Source organism: Jatropha curcas, chromosome 7, assembly GCF_041381405.1.
Source record: "Jatropha curcas cultivar XTBG-Jc1 chromosome 7, XTBG_Jcur_1.0, whole genome shotgun sequence".
In the NCBI taxonomy this organism is placed as follows: domain Eukaryota; kingdom Viridiplantae; phylum Streptophyta; class Magnoliopsida; order Malpighiales; family Euphorbiaceae; genus Jatropha; species Jatropha curcas.
In genome coordinates this window covers 29,951,910-29,971,662 of record NC_143157.1, presented here as the reverse complement: position 1 = coordinate 29,971,662, position 19,753 = coordinate 29,951,910, and the positions used below count along the sequence as shown (strand labels likewise).

General features: G+C 35.2%; 3 protein-coding genes and 1 long non-coding RNA gene across 4 annotated transcripts; 2 read left to right on the top strand and 2 right to left on the bottom strand.

The window, feature by feature from the left end:
• Positions 1–1,973: 1,973 nt before the first annotated feature.
• LOC105643584 (uncharacterized) lies at positions 1,974–4,251 on the bottom strand. Its single transcript, XR_001047326.4, has 3 exons — positions 4,057–4,251; positions 3,158–3,670; positions 1,974–2,991 (listed from the first exon to the last, which is right to left on the bottom strand). It is a non-coding gene; the product is annotated as an uncharacterized LOC105643584 (long non-coding RNA).
• A 6,620-nt stretch (positions 4,252–10,871) lies between these two features.
• On the top strand, positions 10,872–15,269 carry SFR2 (Glycosyl hydrolase superfamily protein). Its single transcript, XM_020683000.3, has 10 exons — positions 10,872–11,131; positions 12,197–12,527; positions 12,609–12,747; positions 12,896–13,062; positions 13,346–13,567; positions 13,745–13,913; positions 13,985–14,218; positions 14,315–14,464; positions 14,553–14,682; positions 14,801–15,269. Exons 1-10 carry the CDS (start codon positions 10,960–10,962, stop codon positions 14,992–14,994), a joined length of 1,908 nt encoding a protein of 635 aa, XP_020538659.1. The 5' UTR covers positions 10,872–10,959; the 3' UTR covers positions 14,995–15,269.
• Positions 15,270–15,408: 139 nt separating this feature from the next.
• LOC105643583 (agenet domain-containing protein) lies at positions 15,409–18,752 on the top strand. The gene is made up of 4 exons (XM_012228744.4): positions 15,409–16,174; positions 16,620–17,093; positions 17,498–17,944; positions 18,387–18,752. The coding sequence occupies exons 1-4, from the start codon at positions 15,731–15,733 to the stop codon at positions 18,399–18,401; spliced, it is 1,380 nt and encodes a 459-aa protein (XP_012084134.1). The 5' UTR covers positions 15,409–15,730; the 3' UTR covers positions 18,402–18,752.
• Positions 18,753–18,936: 184 nt separating this feature from the next.
• Positions 18,937–19,685, bottom strand: LOC105643581 (plant/protein (Protein of unknown function, DUF538)). The gene has a single exon (XM_012228742.3). It carries the CDS (start codon positions 19,537–19,539, stop codon positions 19,012–19,014), a length of 528 nt encoding a protein of 175 aa, XP_012084132.1. The 5' UTR covers positions 19,540–19,685; the 3' UTR covers positions 18,937–19,011.
• Between the last annotated feature and the right edge of the window lie 68 nt (positions 19,686–19,753).

The following is a 19,753-nucleotide window of genomic DNA, read 5'->3' as shown; positions in this document are numbered from 1 at the left end:
CCATCATCGTGATTTAAAATAGAATCGTGGAGTCTGTATCTTAGAGATGACACATAGTCACTCCCGACCGCAAATGAATTAGTCTCTCATCTAATCGTTAAATCGATGAGAGGAGGATCACTCCTCCGGAACTGATATAAATAATTTTTATTAATTATCATTTTACTTTGTACAAAGTAAGGTGGAAATAAAGATTTTAGTGCGGGTATTTACTGTGGTTAGTTGAGGAAAAGGTAAAAAAACCCACGTGAAAGCACGATTGATGGTTGAAAATAAACAGTCTCCATGGAAAACCAAAAGGAGGAATAGGATCATAAAACTTAACAGGGTCAACAGGGTGGAAATGATAGGAAAATTATTCATTTCCTATTTCTAACTCTCTTTTTTTTTTTTTTTTTTTTTTTTTTTTGCTAAAAAAATCATTCTCAATAATGAAAAACATACCCAATTTGTTAATTAAAAAAAAAAGAAAAAGAAAATATAAAATTCCTTTTTAGGCACACAAAAGGTCAGTTGGCTTTTTTGTCCCCTCTCAAAAATCAAAAGGGTGTAAAAAATTTCATCAAGGCATTATCGATGAGAGTCATTGACAGACGTCATTTCCCTCTTCCTTTCTCAATGTATGTTCAAATTTTTATCTCCCTTGCAAATGCCTTTTCAAGAGTCTTCAATGGAATGATTCCAGCAAAAGTAAATATAAACCTAACGAGTGATGTATGTTGCCCAAGATGGTTAAAAGTTTGAAAAACAAGGGTCCCTGTGTTGGTGATACTTGTCACATGATATATTTATATATATACAAAAATATCTTTTTACAGAACTTGTGTCCGGCACAGCCACAGCCACAGCCACAGTAAAAAACATATAAAAAGACTATAATATCCTTGAGTAAACGTTAAACAGTTTTGTTGTTGCTGATGTTATACTGGGTTGAAATTATAAATACACACAGCTTTTATTCACAAGAAGAGAGGTGAAAATGGGTACGTAAGTTAAATAATTTTGGGCAATAAAAAAGGTATTTAGCTTTTTCCAAGCCCACTTGTGGACATAATCATTTTATGTTAGAAGTTATCGTTCTCTCTCTCTCCATTCTCTAACCACTTTTTGGTACTCAAAACTCTGAAAGTCAGTCTAAGGAGATAATAATTAGGACCAAAGCTTTTGCCTTGATATTTGAAAATATTATTTTGACCAATTATTTGCACTAATTTTGCATAAGATCCCTTTCTCCATCGATCTTTCTTTCTTTCTTTTGAAGTTGAGGATCGAGGAAGAAGGGAATGGTGATCTGAATCTCTCTGGACATGCAGGTTTAGCAGTGTAGGACATGAGGGAATAATCTTTCTTTTCATGTTATATAATTATGATTAAGCATTAATTAGCCATAATTAATATAGAATGGAATGATTTCATGTCAACGTCCCGTCTACATCTAACATTTAACCTCTTAATTTCATTATTACAAACCATTTTCACCAATCTAAGTTTACATATTAACATCATTTTCAAGACACATGTCCATTCTAAAGTTCTTGCAGGGAGGGCTAACATACATTCTATCTCTTCATCAAATTAATAATTCAACTATAAAAAAAATTAACATTCCAATGTTTTTTTTTTTAATTTTTCTTTTTGATGTTGACATGTTCCAAATATAAATATGGCATAGGACATTAGGAATCTTGACTAACCTCTGCACCCATGTGAGGATAAATTTGTTTCTTGAAATAAAATTAGCACTTAACAATTAATTGAAATTATCAAAGATGGTTTTGTTTTTCTCTTTTTAAATAAAGAAGTTTGAATTAACTAAAATGGCAAAGAGATGAAGTGATATACATTTTTGTCGCTTAAAATGCAAATGATATCTTATGTTCAAATCGGTAACACTGTGAGGAGCATAAGGACTACCAAAATAAGTTTCTGTATGTCTTGTATGTATGAAAGAAAGAAAGAAAGAAAGAAACAACTTTTAAAAAATGAAATATGTAAATATTACTGAAAACTTTTTCCTCTCATTTTCTCTCCCTTCTACATGTCTTTTATGCTCTTGACATTTATGATGGTGTAGAAAAATACTAACACTTTCTCAGTGAAGAAGGGTAGTCAGCTTTTACAAGAACACAACTTTCTACAGAGAGAGAGAGAGGGAGGGGGAAAGGTCCAATAATACAGTGGATATATATATTTGTATTGTACAAAAGAGCAGTCACGAGGAGAAGTCTTACACACAGATCTGAGAGAATATTTATTCTCTTATTCACTTCTCAGCCAACAACATATAAAACAACGAAACTGATGCCTGCAACACCACATATACTAACAATCTAAAATGATGGCCTCAACAGAATATCACAAAGATAGGGTTTTTATTTTTTTTATTTTTTTCTGAGAATAGAAGACAAAATACTTTTTATTAGTGGCTCTACTACTCTTTTCACAAACTCTGCCTCAAAAAACACCATCCGTAAGTAAATTTTACATGAAAGAAAGAAAGAAAGTAAACCCACATAGCAACAAAGAGCAGCTCCATGACTATGGCTTGCATGGACCTTGCAAATTGCTTTTTAATTGGGTGAGTTTGAGGAGAGATATATTTGTTTGATTCAAGCAGCTCAGGAGGGATAGACAAGGAAGGAGAATATGAGTTGGGCGGAAACGGGAAAGATCGGATTCTGAACTCTATATCAAGAAATTTTGATACAGAGTTCATGATAATATGAAAAACAGAAAAAGTGAACACAAAATGGGGTCTTACAAGGTCAAGAAAAGGTCTTACAAGGTCAAGAAGATCCAAAATAAAAATTAAAAAGAAAATAAATAATAGAAAAAGCTCAGGTAGGATAGCACCAAATCAAGAAGAAGCCACTGTTATAAAGTGACTTTCAGCTCCCAACTGGAAGCCGGCGAGCAATCCGCCACCACTTGAAGCGGCATAAATGGTGGCCTTGTTGATGTCGTTATGCATGAGTTTAGCTTCAAGATTGACTGCGTGCAAAATTGTTGCCATGTTAATAAGCATATGCAATTATATAAATCGGAAAAACAAGAAAAGAAAAGTAAAGAAATCGACAAACAAAAAAATTTTAGGGTTGAAGACAAAGCTATAAGAACAAGCTGAAAACTTTGACTTTAAAGTAAAGATTTTACATACCTCGAAGAAGCTCATGCCTCACTTTCACCATTGAAAGCTTCTCTCTCTCGCCCATGTTGAAAATGAAACATCAAGAAGAAGAAGTAAATGCAATGAGGAAAAAGTGAAGCGAAGGCAAAAGGTTTATTATAGGAAGGAAAGTGGGCTGGCTGGCTGCCCTGATGGACCTGACAGGGACAGGACCAAGGCCCAGAAAGAATAAACCGACTCTGGTGACGTCAGCTGCCCGGCCGACCAGTGGAGGGTAAATTAGTACAAATAACAGAATAGGCAAGGTAAATACCAAATAAAGGGTCAGTGATTAAGCCAGAATGTTATATTGTTGTTTACTTTGTAATTCTACTATAGCACGTCCGTACAATGGAAAGAAAATTAAGGAGCGTTAATGTAATGGCCTTGTGATTGTCCAAGTGGCAGCCTTTGGTCCGTTGGGTGGAATGAGTCAGTCTGCTCTTGTGGTTCCTATGAGTCGCACGTTTGGGTTACCCATTTGCTGATGCAAATTTTCCATGCCTAAAAAATGTCATCAATTCATTTCTTTAATTAGAAAGAAAATTACTTATGGTAAGGGAACATTAATATCATCCTCCCCAAAGAAAATAAAATAAAATTAGAGCAAATTAAGAAAATTCTTGATTATATAAATTGAATTCCAAATGCTGATTTAATGAAATTTAATTATTAAATAACACGAGAAGCAAATCAAATTATTAAAAATAAAATGAAAAAAGCCAGCTGGAGTAGGGCAAACAAATGGGGCAATGAGAATCTAGGTAATTGTAATACATTACTCCAACCTTAAAGTACCGACAAGTTATGAAAGATTTGTGTAATGAAATTTTGATTAAATTAATAAAAAAATGTTTAAAAATTAAGGGTTGTGGGGAATGGAACCTTACAAGGATGTGCGGGCAAAGGACGCATAAGCATCAGTCTCCTAAGATATGGTCAAATTAATATAATCACCTTCTCCAATTCCTTGGCCTGCGTTTTCTAAATATTAATATACGTAATTTCACATGGTTTGACCTCAATTCTAACTTGACGGGCCACCTGCAAATCTTTCTCTGCTTGTAGAATAATATTATTATTATCATCGTAAAACTTGGTCTTATCTTTGCTAGATAGAAAGTTACATTGTACTCTATTGTCAGCAGAAGAATACAAATTTTCCTTAGGTAAACATAGGCATGGCCACGGTTCCGGAACCGGCGGTTCCGGTTCCAGAAAAGCTGGAACTGGAACCGAACCGAAATTGGCCGGTTCCGGTTCCGGTTTGGAACCGTCCGGTTCCGGTTCCGATCCGATTACAAAACCGACGGTTCCGATTGGTTTTCCGGCGAATCGCATAATTTGAAATTTTAAATTTTTAATACCGGTTTAAAAAAAAAATTATATTAACATAAAAAATTTAAAAATACTGTTAAAAAATTTTAAAATATCAAGACCAACTAAAAAAAAAATTATTTGAACATAAAAAATTTAAAAATACACCTAAAAAATTTCAAATTTTTAAGACCGGTTTAAAAAAAAATTTGAATTGATTTTTTTTTTTTTTAAGTTTGAACATAATGATTTTTTTAAAAAAAAAATTTGAATTGATTTTTTTTTTTTTAAGTTTGAACATAATGATTTTTTTTAAAAAAAATTTGAACTGAATTTTTTTTTTTTTAAGTTTGAACATAATTTGAAAAAAAAAAAATGGGCTTGAACTTAATTTTTTTTAAAAAAAAAAAAAATTAAGTTGCCTACGTATCCTCTTGGGGTTTAGAGGAATCAAAGCCCACGTAGTTCTTACTTACCTTATATCAATGTCACCCCTTTTACCTTAATCGCTATTTGCACCACCGGTTGATGTTCCCGTTGAGGACCCATCGTATAAATCAAATAAATCTTCATTTTCGTTTGGATTTTCTTGGGCTCTTAGTTCGGCTTTGGTCCAATCATCCACGCACGCTTGTGCTTCTAATGAATCGGGTGTCATACGAGATCGTGTTTCATCAAGTATGTTACCTCCTTGACTAAAAGCTTGTTCAACCGCAACAGTGGAGACCGGAGCTGCTAAAATTTGTTTTGCAAGTAAAGAAAGAATTGGAAAAGTATTTGTGTGACGACTCCACCAATCTAAAATTGGAAAATCTGCATCTGCATAATCATCACCAAACTCAAAAGAAGTTGTTAGATAATTATCAAATTCTGAAATAGAATTGGATTCCCTTGTTCTTTTTTGTCTTTGCAATAAAACTTGTTGGGCAACACCAACACCACTTACCCTTTGTGTTGAAAATTGTGGAATATTAGATTGAGAAGAAGTAGAAATAGAAGTAGATGTAGATGAACTAGAAACTTGAATAAATTCATTATATAATTGCATAATATTTTGTTTAACTTCATGCATTACTACATTTATATTAACATTATCTTCTACATCAAGATTTAATACATCATAATAAATAGTCAAATAATCACATAATACATCCATTCTACATCTAGGATCAAATACAATAGCAACAAGATAAAGAGGTGGTATATTTTTAAAATAAGATAACCATTTTTTTTTCATTGAAAAAATACAATCTTTTAATAAATCATCATTTTGAAATTCTTGGAGTGCAGTAACAATATTAATACACATAGGTAAAAATAAATTAGATGTGGGATAATAAACCCCACTAAATTTATAGGTAGCATCATTAAAAATTTTTAAAATATCTAAAATTTTTGCACAAATCTCCCAATTTTGTGGATATAAATTAATATCCTCAATATTATTAGTAACAAAAAAACATAATAATTCTTTATAAGAAAAAGACTCGTTTAGTAATTCATATGTTGAATTCCAACGAGTTGGGACATCCCTTGGAAAACGTTTTGGTCTTTTATTATTTTCTTTACAAAATTTAGCCCAACTTTTCATTACTTGGGGATGTGTCCATAAATATGAAATAGCTTTTTTAATTGGAGAAATAAAACAATCAAGAATTTTTAAACCATCTTGTACACATAAATTTAAAACATGGCATGCACATCTTATATGAAAAAATTTACCACCAATATTTGGTTCACAAATTCTTTTAAGTTCAATAATAGATCTAGTATTTGCAGAAGCATTATCAAATGAAATTGAAAAATTTTTTTTTTTCAACTTATATTCATCTAAAATTGAAACAATTACTCTATAAATATTATTTGCAGTATGTTTATCATCAAAAACACGAAAACCAATAATTCTTTTTTGAATTTTCCAATCATCATCAATCCAATGACATGTAATACCCATATAAGAATGCATTTGCCAATGATCACTCCAAACATCACAACAAATTGAAACACGAATTTTCAATTGAGAAAATAAAAGCTCTAATTCTTTTTTTCCTTTATTATACAAAGAAATAATAGTTCGTTTTACTGTATTTCTTGGTACTCTTTTAGCACAAGGATTTAAAGCTTTTTGACAATAATTATTAAAACCTACTTTTTCACCAAAACTAAAAGATAAATGTTCCATAGAAATCATTTTTGCTAATTCTTCTTTTTGTATTTTTTCAGAATATTTAAATAAAGAAAGGTTAGAAGTGTACCCGGAAATTTGTTGTTGAGACCGATCAACTCCTATTTTTGTTGGATGTTTTGCCTCCAAATGCTTCCAAAATGATCCATAGCCGCCCGCTTGTTTAAATTTATAAGATTTTCCACAATAATTGCAAATTACATCATACATTTTCTTACCTTTGAATTTTTTTGTGAAATGAATGGAGAATATGTCGGAACTTTGTCTTGCTCTTGTAACAATTTTTGCTCGTTGCTCTTGCTCTTGCTCTTCATCTTCTTGAAATTGCTCATTAAATTCGGATTCTTGAGTTGGAATATCCAAATTTTCATTTGGAAAACCCTCAAAATTAAATTGGTCGGGAATCATATCATAGATGTCGTTTGTAGGGATAGATGATTCTCCAATTTTTCCCTTGCCCTTACCCGAATTTGAGTTTCCTCCACTTGCCATTATATGATAATAAAATATAATTTGGAAAATTGAATAAAAAAAATTAGAGAGAATAATTACCTTAATAAGAGATAAATGTTGAGTAGAGAAAAATAAATGAATAATATAGAGTAGAGTGTAGTATATTGTAGAGAGAGTAAGTAGAGAGTGTAGTATATTGTAGAGAGAGTAAGTAGAGAGAGTTGAGATTTTTTTGTAATGAATTTGTAAATAAAATGAGGTATTTATAATAAATCCAAAAATTCATTTTTCCAAAAATACCCTTCAAACTAGCCGTTATGTAGCCGTTTATGACAGTTGGGAGGGGTAATTAAGACATTTAACAACAAATTTAAAAAAAAAAAAAAAAAAAACAAAAATCTGACAGTTACAACGGCTAGAACCGCCGGTTCGAACCGGTTCGAACCGGCGGTTCTAACCGGCCGGAGAACCGGCGGTTCCATTCCGGTTCCGACCGGTTCTATGGAACCGCCGGTTCTGGTTCCACATTTGCTGGAACCGGAACCGAACCGGAATTTTCCGGTTCCGGTTCCGGTTCGTCCCGGTTCCGGTTCTCACCGGTTCCGGTTGCGGTTCCGGGCCGGTTCGAACCGACGGTTCCGGTTCCCGGAACCGCAATATGGCCATGCCTAGGTAAACACATGCTGTAGCTTTTTGTGAAACCGGCTAGCAATTTTGATTTGCTACCAAGAAAATCTCTTCTAGCTGGATACATATTTTGAGTCGATTCGCAAGCTGTTTGTACTCGAATTCGATTTACATCGAGTTAGAATCGACTCTTTAACCGAGATCGAACCTAGTAATATTTTGCTCAAAAGCTCATTCGAGCTTTTATATATATATATTTTTTAAGTCGAGTTCGAGTGTTTATCGAGCCGAGCTTTGATATTGAGAAATTCGAGTTTATTTTCATCCCCTGGATATGAGTATTACCACTTCACTACAACGAATCATTAGTTGCTATTTGTGTTATAGACACAAATGGAGGTATGAATAAAATTTCCATTATCATCACTCAATTAACACCTACTTGTCTCCATTACCTGTCCACCGCTTGATGGGTCCCCAATGCCCTTTTTGCTTATACAATACGTCCTCTGCATTATTATAATTGAATGCCATTCCTTGCCCATACCATAAGCTTTCCTTTTCTTTTTCAAATATTTTTTTTTTCTCACTGCTTTTGCATATATATACATTAAATATCTATTGACTTTGCACTCAAAGGGTAATGCCATTATGTCCCTTTTGTTGGGGTCAAAAGTTCATGGGACAGTCTACCTTAGCAGCAAGACACGTATTTATAGGAAATTGATAATGGAACTACTTAAAATAATTGACTTCACAAACTATAAACCCTTAAATCCTTCAAATGTGTCTCTTTTCATATTCTTACACTTTCTGTCAAGTATGCAATTTTATATTTATACTTACATAAGTACATGTCAATTGAGGATCACAGATACCATTTACGTACATGTAATTGAGAATGTACGTATAAAAAGAAATTATGCATTACAGCGAACTGGATCCGTGACCTCTCAAGCATACCAGAAGATGAACATGATCTGGTACGAGCAAATTGTAGTGCATTGGGTAGTGTAAATTGGGGAGGTGTGTGATGTGACGAAAGAGAAGGTGAATGAGGAGAATAAAGAAGTATGTTTGGAAAAAGAATCGCTGAAATACTAAGAGACATGTGCATGCACTTGGTGAATAATTGATGACTACTAGTAGCTAAACAAAGGGTTGATACTGATGGATTTAGAAGAGATGCATAAAAGCTTGAAACTTGCTGCCATGGAAATTTGTTTACATGAGGTAGGTTACTTCGATAATGAAATTTTCTATACCCAAATCGGGAAAAAAGGAGAGCTGAAAGATGTTTGCCATATGTACATGTCTGTATTTAATTTGTATGTGTGTGTCCTTGTTTCTTGGTTATCTGGAGAGGCCCTTTTTGTGAATGAGAAGAAAGAAAGAAACCAACAAAACCCTGCAAAGATTCTTGCTGAGCTCACTGCTTGAATAATTTGAATTTTGGTTCGGTGGTCCACCTACAGTTTCCTGGTATAATGCTACTTGATTGATGAAACCATTTCTTTTTCCTTGAGTAATTTAGGTTTCAACATTTAAACACCTAAGCTAATAATTTGTTTTAGTAACTGTTAGTGGTCAGCTAGCTTTTCATAAGAGCTTAAAGGGTGTAAAAGTGTTTCATCAAAACTCAAAAAGGAGTAACATTTCATAATTTGCACTCTCAAACTTTTAAATATTAGTATAAACACTATGCTTAAGGGTGTAAATGAGTCGAGTTCAAAACTTGGCTCAATAGAATTTAGCTCGTTCGAACTCGGCTCAAAACTTGACGAGCCTGAAAATTTTGAGCTCGAATTCAATTCTATAAATTTTAAGCTCGAAATCAGCTTGATGGGCGATATTCAAATAAGTTTAAAATAACTATTATAAATATGTATATATAAAAGCTCGATAGGGCTTGATAAGTTTTCCAATTGAACATCACTAAGCTCAAGCATGAGCTTGATTCAAACTGATTATTTACACCCCTCAATTATGCCACCGAATACTATAAATAATAAAATTCGTGAAACCGCTAAAAACTATACGAAAGGTTATTGCGCAATAGTACCACAGTGAAATCATATTTTAAAAATCATTTCTACTATGAAGTTATAATTTTTTCTATAGAAGATCGCTCTGTGATAAAGACAAAAATTTGAAATTTTGACATCTGCTTGGAAATAGAAGGTATGTTCATACTTGTATATTGTCTGTTGAGTAAATATTTTTATCAGTTTCGTTGATAGTCATAATCCTGGGGCTAAGGTCCCCTAGCAAAATTGACCGTGACTATGACTTGTCACTGTAATTAGGGCCACCCTGCATTCCCAATTGCCCATCTTCTTCTAATTAGTAGCACCAATAAGCACTGAAATACTCACATGAAAAAGCTAAGGCAAATGGTTTGTTCTGTGTCAAGTCGTTGTTAGGTATGTAAGTTAGAGCTAGACCTTGTCCTCTTTGTTGACTCTTTTATTATAATTTTGTACTCTGGGTCCAATTGTATGCAGATTCACCTTCTATTTGATATTTAAGCATAATGTTAATGACGATTTTGGCCAGAGGTAAAAAATTTTGAACAGACAATCTAAATATTACTTGATTTGTTCTATTGATTCAATTATTTGCTAATCTGGTATTGTCTCTATAATGATTATTGAGGAAATTACAATCTTCTAATAATATGATATTGTAATAATATAATAAAAAAATCTTATTGGGCCGACCTATATTATCAATTGACCAGAACTAGCCCAAGATATGAGATTGGACCATATGTAGCATTTATGGTTCACGGACAGTAACCATGTCCATACGTTTGGACCAGGTTTTAATATTGGTTCCTAGACCACCTGAACCTCTGTTTTTAAGTCCAACGATTCTCAAACAACCGGCCCATTTAATAAACCTCAACGGCACGCGCGACACAAGGGGCTTGTTCTTACAGTCGCTTCCTCCTTGTTTCCGTTTCAGCATCGTGCCCGTCACGCGCATAGAATGACCAAACTGTCTTTCTTTGCAACACGTGCAGGTCTATCATCTCTCCAATCAACATTGTTTCTTGTAATATTTAAATTTCCTAAATGCTAGTAATGATTGAAAAAAAAATCTAAAATTTATCTTAAAATCTTAAAATAAATATTAATAAAATAACAGACGATTCAGTTTTAATGACTTTTCTTTCTGTTCTGTCTGCGTGCTGCAGTTTTAGTCGAAAATGGCGTTCTTGACACTCTTTGTGTCAGCCGTGAAGATCGCTGGAGTTTTGGCAACCGTCACGATAGCTGCTAACGCATTTTCCTTCCAGCGTTACAGGAGGAAGAATCTCCGGAAGTTCAATTCACCTATTGACGAGTCCTCTGAAATTCTTGCGTCTTTTAATGTTGATGGTAAGCTTTCTGAAATCTCTATTCTCTTGTTAACTGCTATTTTGCTTTTTAGGGGATTTTGCATTTAGGAGAAAGGCTCTTACGGTTTATTTATAGATGGGAAATGATTTCAAGTCAAGTGACTCAATGAACTTGAACGACGATCAGCTTCTGCTGAGCTCTAAAGCAATAAGCCAAGTATGAATAGTAATGCACAAATAATGAAGTTTTTAACTTGCAAATAATGGAGTTCATTTTTGCTTTTTACTCTTGTTCATTATCAATTTTACCTATCTGCGGCTCATAAAACTGGATTGAATGCTAATTGGAATCATATAATTTGTTTTAGGATTAGTTTGTGTTTTTAATTGATAAAAAAAAAGAAACTTGCGATTATGGGAATCATATTCTGTTGCTTGTTTAACCCCTATGATGCTACGTAACTCTTTCCTATTGGGTTGTTTATGGAGTTGTTTGGCACGTCTCTTCATAAACTCATATAATGTGTGAAATCGAAGTGTGTTGTATTGCTTCCAGCTAATCGTTTTTAAGTCACTATTTATTCTTCATGGTTCTTGTCTATGCAAAAAGAAAACTGCATTTTGTAACAGCTGAGATTATTCTATTCATATTAGAAAAGGGATTCTCTGTATCTGCATGGGCTAGAAAGTTTATGAAATGAATGAGAAAGCCTGAGACGAATTGCTTTATGGTGTGTCTTGAAGACTTCTTTCATATTTTGTTTGTTGTAATGTTTGCAAACTCTGTATTTAATTCCTGTACTAGTCAAGATAATTACTACTATCTTTTTCAATGGTTTTTGGCACTTCATATGAGTTGAGCAATTTGCCTGCTAAGAAGAGGCCACAGAGATTGTGTGTGTGTTGGGGGGGGGGGGGGGGGGGGGTGTTGGGTTGGGTTGGTTTACATAGTTGCTTCTTGTATGTGTGGCAGCATTTGATAGACAAAGAATTAACTTTGCTGATATCAGATTGAGATAATTGAGGCTTGGTGCATTTCAGAGCTTTTGGCCAGTCTATCATACAAATTTATATCACTATTGTATTATTCTATGTTTTTCTGCAGAAGAAGAAAATGAGTTTTTCTTTGGATTGGCCACAGCGCCAGCCCATGTTGAAGACAAGCTCAATGATGCTTGGCTCCAGTTTGCAGCAGAAACTTGCGAAAATTCACCATCACAGCAGGGCCTGAAACCAGCAGATCCTCTGATGGGTTCAGCTACTGGTGATGGTGGGTCTCATCAAGCTTTTAAGAAGACAATGAAGAAGAAGAAGCATCTTAAGATAGCAATGGAAGCTATGATTAGAGGATTTGAAAAGTTTACAGAAGAAGAAGTGCCTGAGCCAAATGAAGAACGTCATCATAATGTAGCTGCATGGCATAGTGTTCCCAACCCGTAAGCCTATACTTTTAATATCTATTGCAATTTGATTCCTGAAACTTGCTGGTTGAGAAATTAACAAGAAGGTTTTCATAGGGAGGAGAGGCTAAAATTTTGGTCTGACCCTGACACGGAGTTGAAGCTGGCAAAAGATACTGGTGTCAGAGTCTTTCGAATGGGAATAGATTGGTCACGGATTATGCCAGAGGAGCCTGTCAATGGGCTTAACGAAGCTGTATGTCTGATTCTAACTGGTCCAGTGGGTTGTTGCTTTTGAATCTCACAATGCAAATCGTTGAGATGTGGATATTCAAATTTTTCATAAACAAAAACTGTCTGCAAAAACTTAACATTTGAAATAGTTAAGTAATATTTTTTCGCAGGTCAATTTTGCAGCTCTGGAACGATATAAATGGATCATCACTAGGGTACACTCTTATGGAATGAAGGTGATGCTAACCCTGTTCCATCACTCACTACCACCTTGGGCTGGTGAATATGGTGGCTGGAAACTCGAGAAAACTGTTGATTACTTCATGGGTTTTACTAGGTTAGTGTTTTATAAAAGTTTTAGATGCATCAATCAGGTTCTGCAGTGTTATTTTGCCTTTGGATACTCATTTAATTACAAAAAAGTGGTGTAATTCTTTCAAATTCTTTTATTATGTTTAATTTTCATTAATGCTTCATTTTCATTTGTTGTTTGTAAAAGAAAATCAACGTTCAGAATTGCACAAGTTATCCATATCTTGTTACAAAATTTTCTTGAAGGCTATTTAAATTATGTATATTGCTGTGATATTATAGCACTTGAACATGCTCCTTTATTGCAGGCTTGTTGTTGACAGTGTATCAGAGCTTGTAGACTACTGGGTGACATTTAATGAGCCTCATGTGTTCTGTATGCTAACTTATTGTGCGGGTGCTTGGCCTGGCGGTGATCCTGATCTACTGGAAGTTGCCACTTCTGCATTGCCTACCGGTGTTTTCAACCAGGCCATGCATTGGATGGCCATTGCACATGCAAAGGCATATGATTATATCCATCAGCAGAGGTTAATTTGTTTGCTCCATACTAATTCTTCCTGAAATTCTTGTATTAAGAAGTTTATATCAACCAACATGCTTCTTAGTCTGTCTTGTCCTTGTTAGCCTTACAAATAATGTTATGTATTTCATAATGCTTATTTGCTTCTGTAAGTAAGTCTTAGAAATTACTTCTGTTTCTTCAGGACGTCTTCAAATTCAATTGTTGGAGTAGCACACCATGTATCATTTATGCGGCCATATGGTCTCTTTGATGTTGCTGCTGTTTCCCTGGCTAATTCTCTTACCCTTTTCCCATATGTGGATAGCATATCTGACAAGTTGGATTTTATAGGCATAAACTACTATGGACAGGTTTGTTATTTCTCTAACCTAGAACATGGTGGACATGCACATTTAAGTCTGCTGATCTTTGATTTTGTCAGGAAGTGGTCTCTGGAGTTGGACTGAAACTTGTAGAGACTGATGAGTATAGTGAATCTGGACGCGGGGTATATCCGGATGGCCTACTCCGTATGCTGATTCAGTTCCATGAGAGGTATAAACATCTAAAGCTGCCATTCATCATTACTGAGAATGGAGTTTCTGATGCAACAGATCTGATCCGTCGGCCATATCTGCTGGAACATTTACTTGCTGTTTATGCAGCAATGACCATGGTCTTGAATCTTAACTCGACTTTTCTTGTTGTGTCAAAATTCTGTGTTGTTGGTCAATATAACATAGTGCTCGATATTCCTGTGGTTGATTTGCAGGGTGTCCCTGTGCTTGGTTACCTGTTTTGGACAATTTCTGACAACTGGGAATGGGCTGATGGTTATGGTCCCAAGTTTGGACTTGTGGCAGTTGATCGTGAAAATGGTCTAGCAAGGATTCCACGCCCTTCATACTATTTGTTTTCCAAGGTTACGGCTATCCATCTTTGGTTCCTCCATTGTTCTTTGCCCTCTTGTGCGCTTTTCCTTATTAATACTTCCATTGCTACAAATTCAGGTGGTGACTACAGGTAAAATTACACGTGAAGACCGGGCGCGTGCATGGAATGACCTTCAAAGAGCTGCCAAAGAGAAAAAGAGACGACCATTTTATCGAGAAGTTAATAAAAATGGTTTAATGTATGCAGGTAAATGGAGCAGTTGATATTTATCATTCTGGAACATAAGATCCTTTATCATTCTGGTGTTGAATTTGAATTGAGATCACTTATTATCGTATCATTTTTCATTTTTTTCCCATAACAGGAGGTCTTGACAAACCCATATACCGACCTTTTATAGAAAGAGATTGGCGATTTGGACATTATGAGATTGAAGGTCTGCAGGACCCATTAAGCCGCCTGTCAAGATGCATTCTTCAACCGTTTTCCATTAAAAAGAAAAGACATGGAAAGGATGAAGATGAACTTCTGCTCCAACCTCTTGAATATACTGCCTGACTGCATATTCTTGATTCTGTAAATTATGCTTCCTTGTGGAAATGTATTGAAGCTATCGGGTCTGAACATTTAGAGCACTGGTTCTCGGCCTGGCCCATTTTAGGCATCAAGGCCCATAGTCAAACCCAAACAAAAGAAGCCCAAATAAAACTTGTGGCCATGTGTGTAGAAGTAAGCCCATTGAAAAACAGTCCACAAAATAGCAAAACTGTTCGTTTCGTTCGGTTTCCGTAATTAGTAAAGTCGAATGAGCAAACTAATTTATTTATCTGTCACGTCAAGGACTTTCTTCTGTTCCTTTGGGATTATTAAGAATTTCTTGTAACTGTGAACGACCGGTCAGCTGCATTTCGGGTACTTACTGACTGTTGATTTGACTTGGTTGGAATTTGAACGTCATGGCGTTTTAGTTAGTCGTTTGTGACCAATAAATCGTAGTGGACAAACGACAAGTAGGGAAAACAAGTGAATAGTTGATAATTGTACTTAGTGGCAGTTGTCGTAATTAAGAGACATGACAAGGGTATTGATTGATATTCTTTCCAAAATTACAGCAAGTTAGCAACTGATGGTTTGCCGCTTTAGCTCCCGCCAGTACTCGTGCCTGTTTCAGCTTTCAATGATCACAAACTCGGAACACCTGCTCTCTCTACTCTCTCTCTCTCTCTCTCTCTTAGGTTTTCCATTTGGTAAACTTCACCCTCTAAAACCCTAAACCTCCTCAATTTATACCAAAATGTCTCATCTTTCATATACACATTTCAACAAAGGCGACCAAGTTGAGGTCTTGAAGCGGGAAAATGGTCCCAGCACTTTCACCTACTACGGTGCCACAGTGCTCCGTTCACCGGCAAAGCAAAAGACCCAAATCCTTGTCGAGTACCACAACCTGGTGATCATTCAAACAGAAAACCAAAAACATTTCAGGGAGCTGGTAGATTTGAGCAGCGTCAGGCCAATGCCGCCAAGAGAGCTTAATGAGTGCTTCAAAATGGAAGATAGTGTGGATGTGTTTTGTGATAATGGGTGGCAAAAAGGGACTGTTAAGGATATACTAGAGAATTCTACGTATATTGTGGGCTTTGACGGGAAAAGCGAGGGGATTGTGGCTGAGCAAAACAATTTAAGGCTTCATCGTGAATGGGATGATGGCTCTTGGGTTCCACCTCTTACTGAACAAGTGTGTCTTTGTCTGCATCTGTTTGTACTTTGTGTTTATTTGCTGATTTATGTTAGTCTTTTGATGGGTTTGTTTAATTTGATTGCCTCTTTTTTTTTTTTTTTCAACTATTGTTTGCAGATTACAAGAAATTATTATATAGGACGAGATATTTTCAGTATTTATTTGCTTTTTGCGCTGTCATTGTTATATATAGTTTCTTGTAAAGGTTATGTTTCGTTTACTCTGCCATTATTGTTTGTAAAGTTATTGTCATTGTCGTGTTTCTTTTATGAATTTTCGGTTTCTTGTTTGGGAAACGTTGAATGGAATGCTCATCAATATATTATTAGGGAATATAGGTTTTTAGTTGTCGGTGCTTGACAAGTTGAAGGTGCCTTTATCTTCATTTGTGATTTTACTTGATTTTAATATGTTTCTTGTTTGGTGAGAACTGGAGTTGCAGAAGACATTCTCTCTGATGGGCTTGAAATCTGGAAAGATAAAGTTGAAGATCAAATGCAACAAAAGGAAGTCAGAGACAATGTTCAGACCAGGGACAGCAGTAGAAGTCAAAAGTGATGAAGAAGGTTATATTGGTGCTTGGTATGGAGCAACTATTATTGGTACAATAGGAAATGACAAGTTTTTGGTGCAATACCTGAACCTGGTAACAGATGATGAAACTGCACCCTTGAGAGAAGTGACAGATATAGCGCATGTTAGACCTTTTCCACCCTGTGAGCCATCAGATGGCCGTTTTAAACAGTTTGAGAAGGTCGATGCTTGGTTCAATGAAGGGTGGTGGGAGGGTGAGGTTTCAGGAGTGCTAAATGAATCAAAGTACATGGTTTATTTCAGCACCACCAAGGAAAATTTGGAGTTTCACCATTCAGTATTGAGGCATCATCAAGAATGGATCAGTGGAAAATGGATAAAGGTATCACTTTTAAATGCTCAGATTTTTGTATTTCTATTCAATTTCGTGCCGATAGAGTTCATAATTTGTAAAGAAATGCAGTGAATGAGATAGAAGGAATTAAGCACTTAATATTATTGTTTATGCACCTAGCCACTTTAATTTAAAAAGCAGTCCTTTGGGGCAGTTCTGGTGATAATTTTTTTTCCTAATGATAGTTTTTGCATTCAATCAATAAAATATTTTGGTGGACCAGCTGATGTATGCAGCTTATTAGGAATTAACTTTTTCAACAACAATTTAAATAATCGAAGAAAAGAGCAGATGAATTACCAAGAATGGAAAAAATAAATATTCAAATAATCATGTTTCCAACTTCCCACATTTTTTTAATTTGATTATGGTCTCAATATTTTGACATCTAGGGTGAGTCAATTGAATTGGAGAGACATGCGGAGGCAAAGTTCTGTATAGGGACAAAGGTGGAAGTAAAAAGTGATGAAGTTGGTTTCCAGGGTGCTTGGTTTTCTGCTGTCATTATCAGCAAGTTGGGGAATGACAAATTTGTGGTGCAATATCACAGTCTGTTAACAGATGATGGAAGTGCTCTCCTTAGGGAAGTGGCGAGTGCTTCAAACTTAAGGCCTTTTCCCCCTTCTATTTGCCGTGTGTATCCCTTCAAATTGTCTGAAATGGTCGATGCTTGGTATAATGATGGATGGTGGGTTGGTCGAATAGTTAAAATAGTTAAAATTCACGAGGACTTAAAGTACATTGTCCAGTTCAAGACAAGAGAGGAATTGGAATTTGCACACTCTGAACTGAGGCCTCATCAAGAGTGGATTGATGAAAATTGGTTTGCGGTTCCCAAGGTATGAATTTGACACTGAATTAAGTTCTGCTTTTCTTGGTTTTATATGCTAATTATTGCTTGTGGTGTATGTATATCATCTTCTACTACTTTAATATAGCAACTATTTCTTGAATAATCACTTGTATGTAATGAAAGGTACCGAAACCAATCTCTCTTTTTAGCAATCCTCAAGTATGACGCATGATGCTAACGTTGCATGTAAAGATATTGGAAATACCTTTTGGAAGAAACAAGTTTGCACTTGATGAACTCACTGCAACTATTTTTATGCTGTCATCATATAAGATGTACTGTATCCTGCTATTTAAATTAAAAATGAACTTGTTTTACTCTAGTTATTTATTTTCCACGAGTACTAATTCCTTTTTTGGGTAATTCTCTAATTGCCTTTGTTTTTCCCATTTACCCCACTTCTCTCTCTCTCTCTCTCTCTCTGACAGGATTGGGAGTTTTGATCCCCAAATGCATAGGTCTAGTCCAAAATGGGAATGCTGGAAGTAGCTTCATCAGTCAAGCATCTAATCAAGGTTAGCAGGAATCTGATTGTAGCGTTACTTGGTGTTCGGCCTCCAAACACTATAATCAGAGACGACTTTTATTTTGCTCACCATCACCAACCCTGTTACAGGGTACAATATACTGCTAACTCTTGAGCTGATATGTGAATATTTGTGTTAGTAATATATGACTAATTCTGCAAAACAACGACTGCCTGGACAGGTTATTGTAGTTTCGTTATCTCTTTCTTTTCTTTTTTTTTGGCATTAGTAATTTAATACATCATTTTCCAATGTTATTATCCTTTATTTTGCGTGAGTGATGAGGTAAAGGAAACATAACAACCTTTTTAAAAACAGAAGCATATTCGACGGCAATCAGAGCATAATCTATAAGCATATTCTTCTCTCCTCTTCAAATTTATGTGTATCTAACACGTGGTATTTTATTTTTAATCTTTGCTTACACTTGATCCAAATGAACACCTTATAATAATAATAATAATAATAATAATTTACAATCATTATAATCAAAGCTACCCACAAGCTAATTATTTGAATTTTTGTTTTATACAATTAATTTCACATCCTTTGGTTCATCCACTTCCTTCGCCTCTGCCTCCCCTTTTGCCACAATAGCTTCAAATTTGAACACTGATAATGGAAAAGATTTGGAAAACCCGGCCGGAGTCTTGAACGTGATGCGATTACGATCGTTGTGATTGACATAAATCTCACTTAAGCTAATCCAAATTAACAATTCCTTAGCCTTAACACCAGTCAAATTCGTGATTTTGTTACGTTCGAAATATGCAGTGACTTCGTTGTCATAGCAGATGACTACGCTCTCAAACTTGCAGTAATCTCTCTTCTTCTTATGCCTAAGCCAAAAGAAGCCAGTATCCTTAACGTACCCACATTCCTCTATCTCCTCTATTGTTAAGAGACCATTTGGCAGTCCTATTTCGGACAGAAGCAACATGAACTTCTCTCTGCAAGTCTCGTTCCCATAATAAACCTCTGCTCTTGCTCTGGCCTTCATGTCTTTTGTCGCCATGCACATCTTTGGTGCTGTTGACAGAGCATTATGGTACATACTGGATTTCTTGGTTTAATTTTCAAGGAAAGAGAAAGAAAAGAAAAGAAATATGAGTTTTCTGTTCGTGCGGGAAGGCAAAGACAGGAAGCTAAGGTGGTAATAATAGGAAGGAGGGTATTTCTCTGGGTTATTCAAGGCATCTGGAATATTTGCAATTGGTATATAAATAATGTGCGTGCAATCTTTGGCAATTCTTTAATGTTTTAGGAAG

Coding starts and splice junctions, on each gene's coding strand:
- SFR2 (XM_020683000.3), top strand. CDS start 10,960: ATGGCGTTCTTGACACTCTTTGTGTCAGCCGTGAAGATCGCTGGAGTT. Junction 12,748..12,895: donor TCAATGGGCTTAACGAAGCT/GTATGTCTGATT, acceptor ATTTTTTCGCAG/GTCAATTTTGCAGCTCTGGA. Junction 13,063..13,345: donor TACTTCATGGGTTTTACTAG/GTTAGTGTTTTA, acceptor CCTTTATTGCAG/GCTTGTTGTTGACAGTGTAT.
- LOC105643583 (XM_012228744.4), top strand. CDS start 15,731: ATGTCTCATCTTTCATATACACATTTCAACAAAGGCGACCAAGTTGAG. Junction 16,175..16,619: donor TTCCACCTCTTACTGAACAA/GTGTGTCTTTGT, acceptor CTGGAGTTGCAG/AAGACATTCTCTCTGATGGG. Junction 17,094..17,497: donor TCAGTGGAAAATGGATAAAG/GTATCACTTTTA, acceptor TTTGACATCTAG/GGTGAGTCAATTGAATTGGA.
- LOC105643581 (XM_012228742.3), bottom strand. CDS start 19,539: ATGTACCATAATGCTCTGTCAACAGCACCAAAGATGTGCATGGCGACA.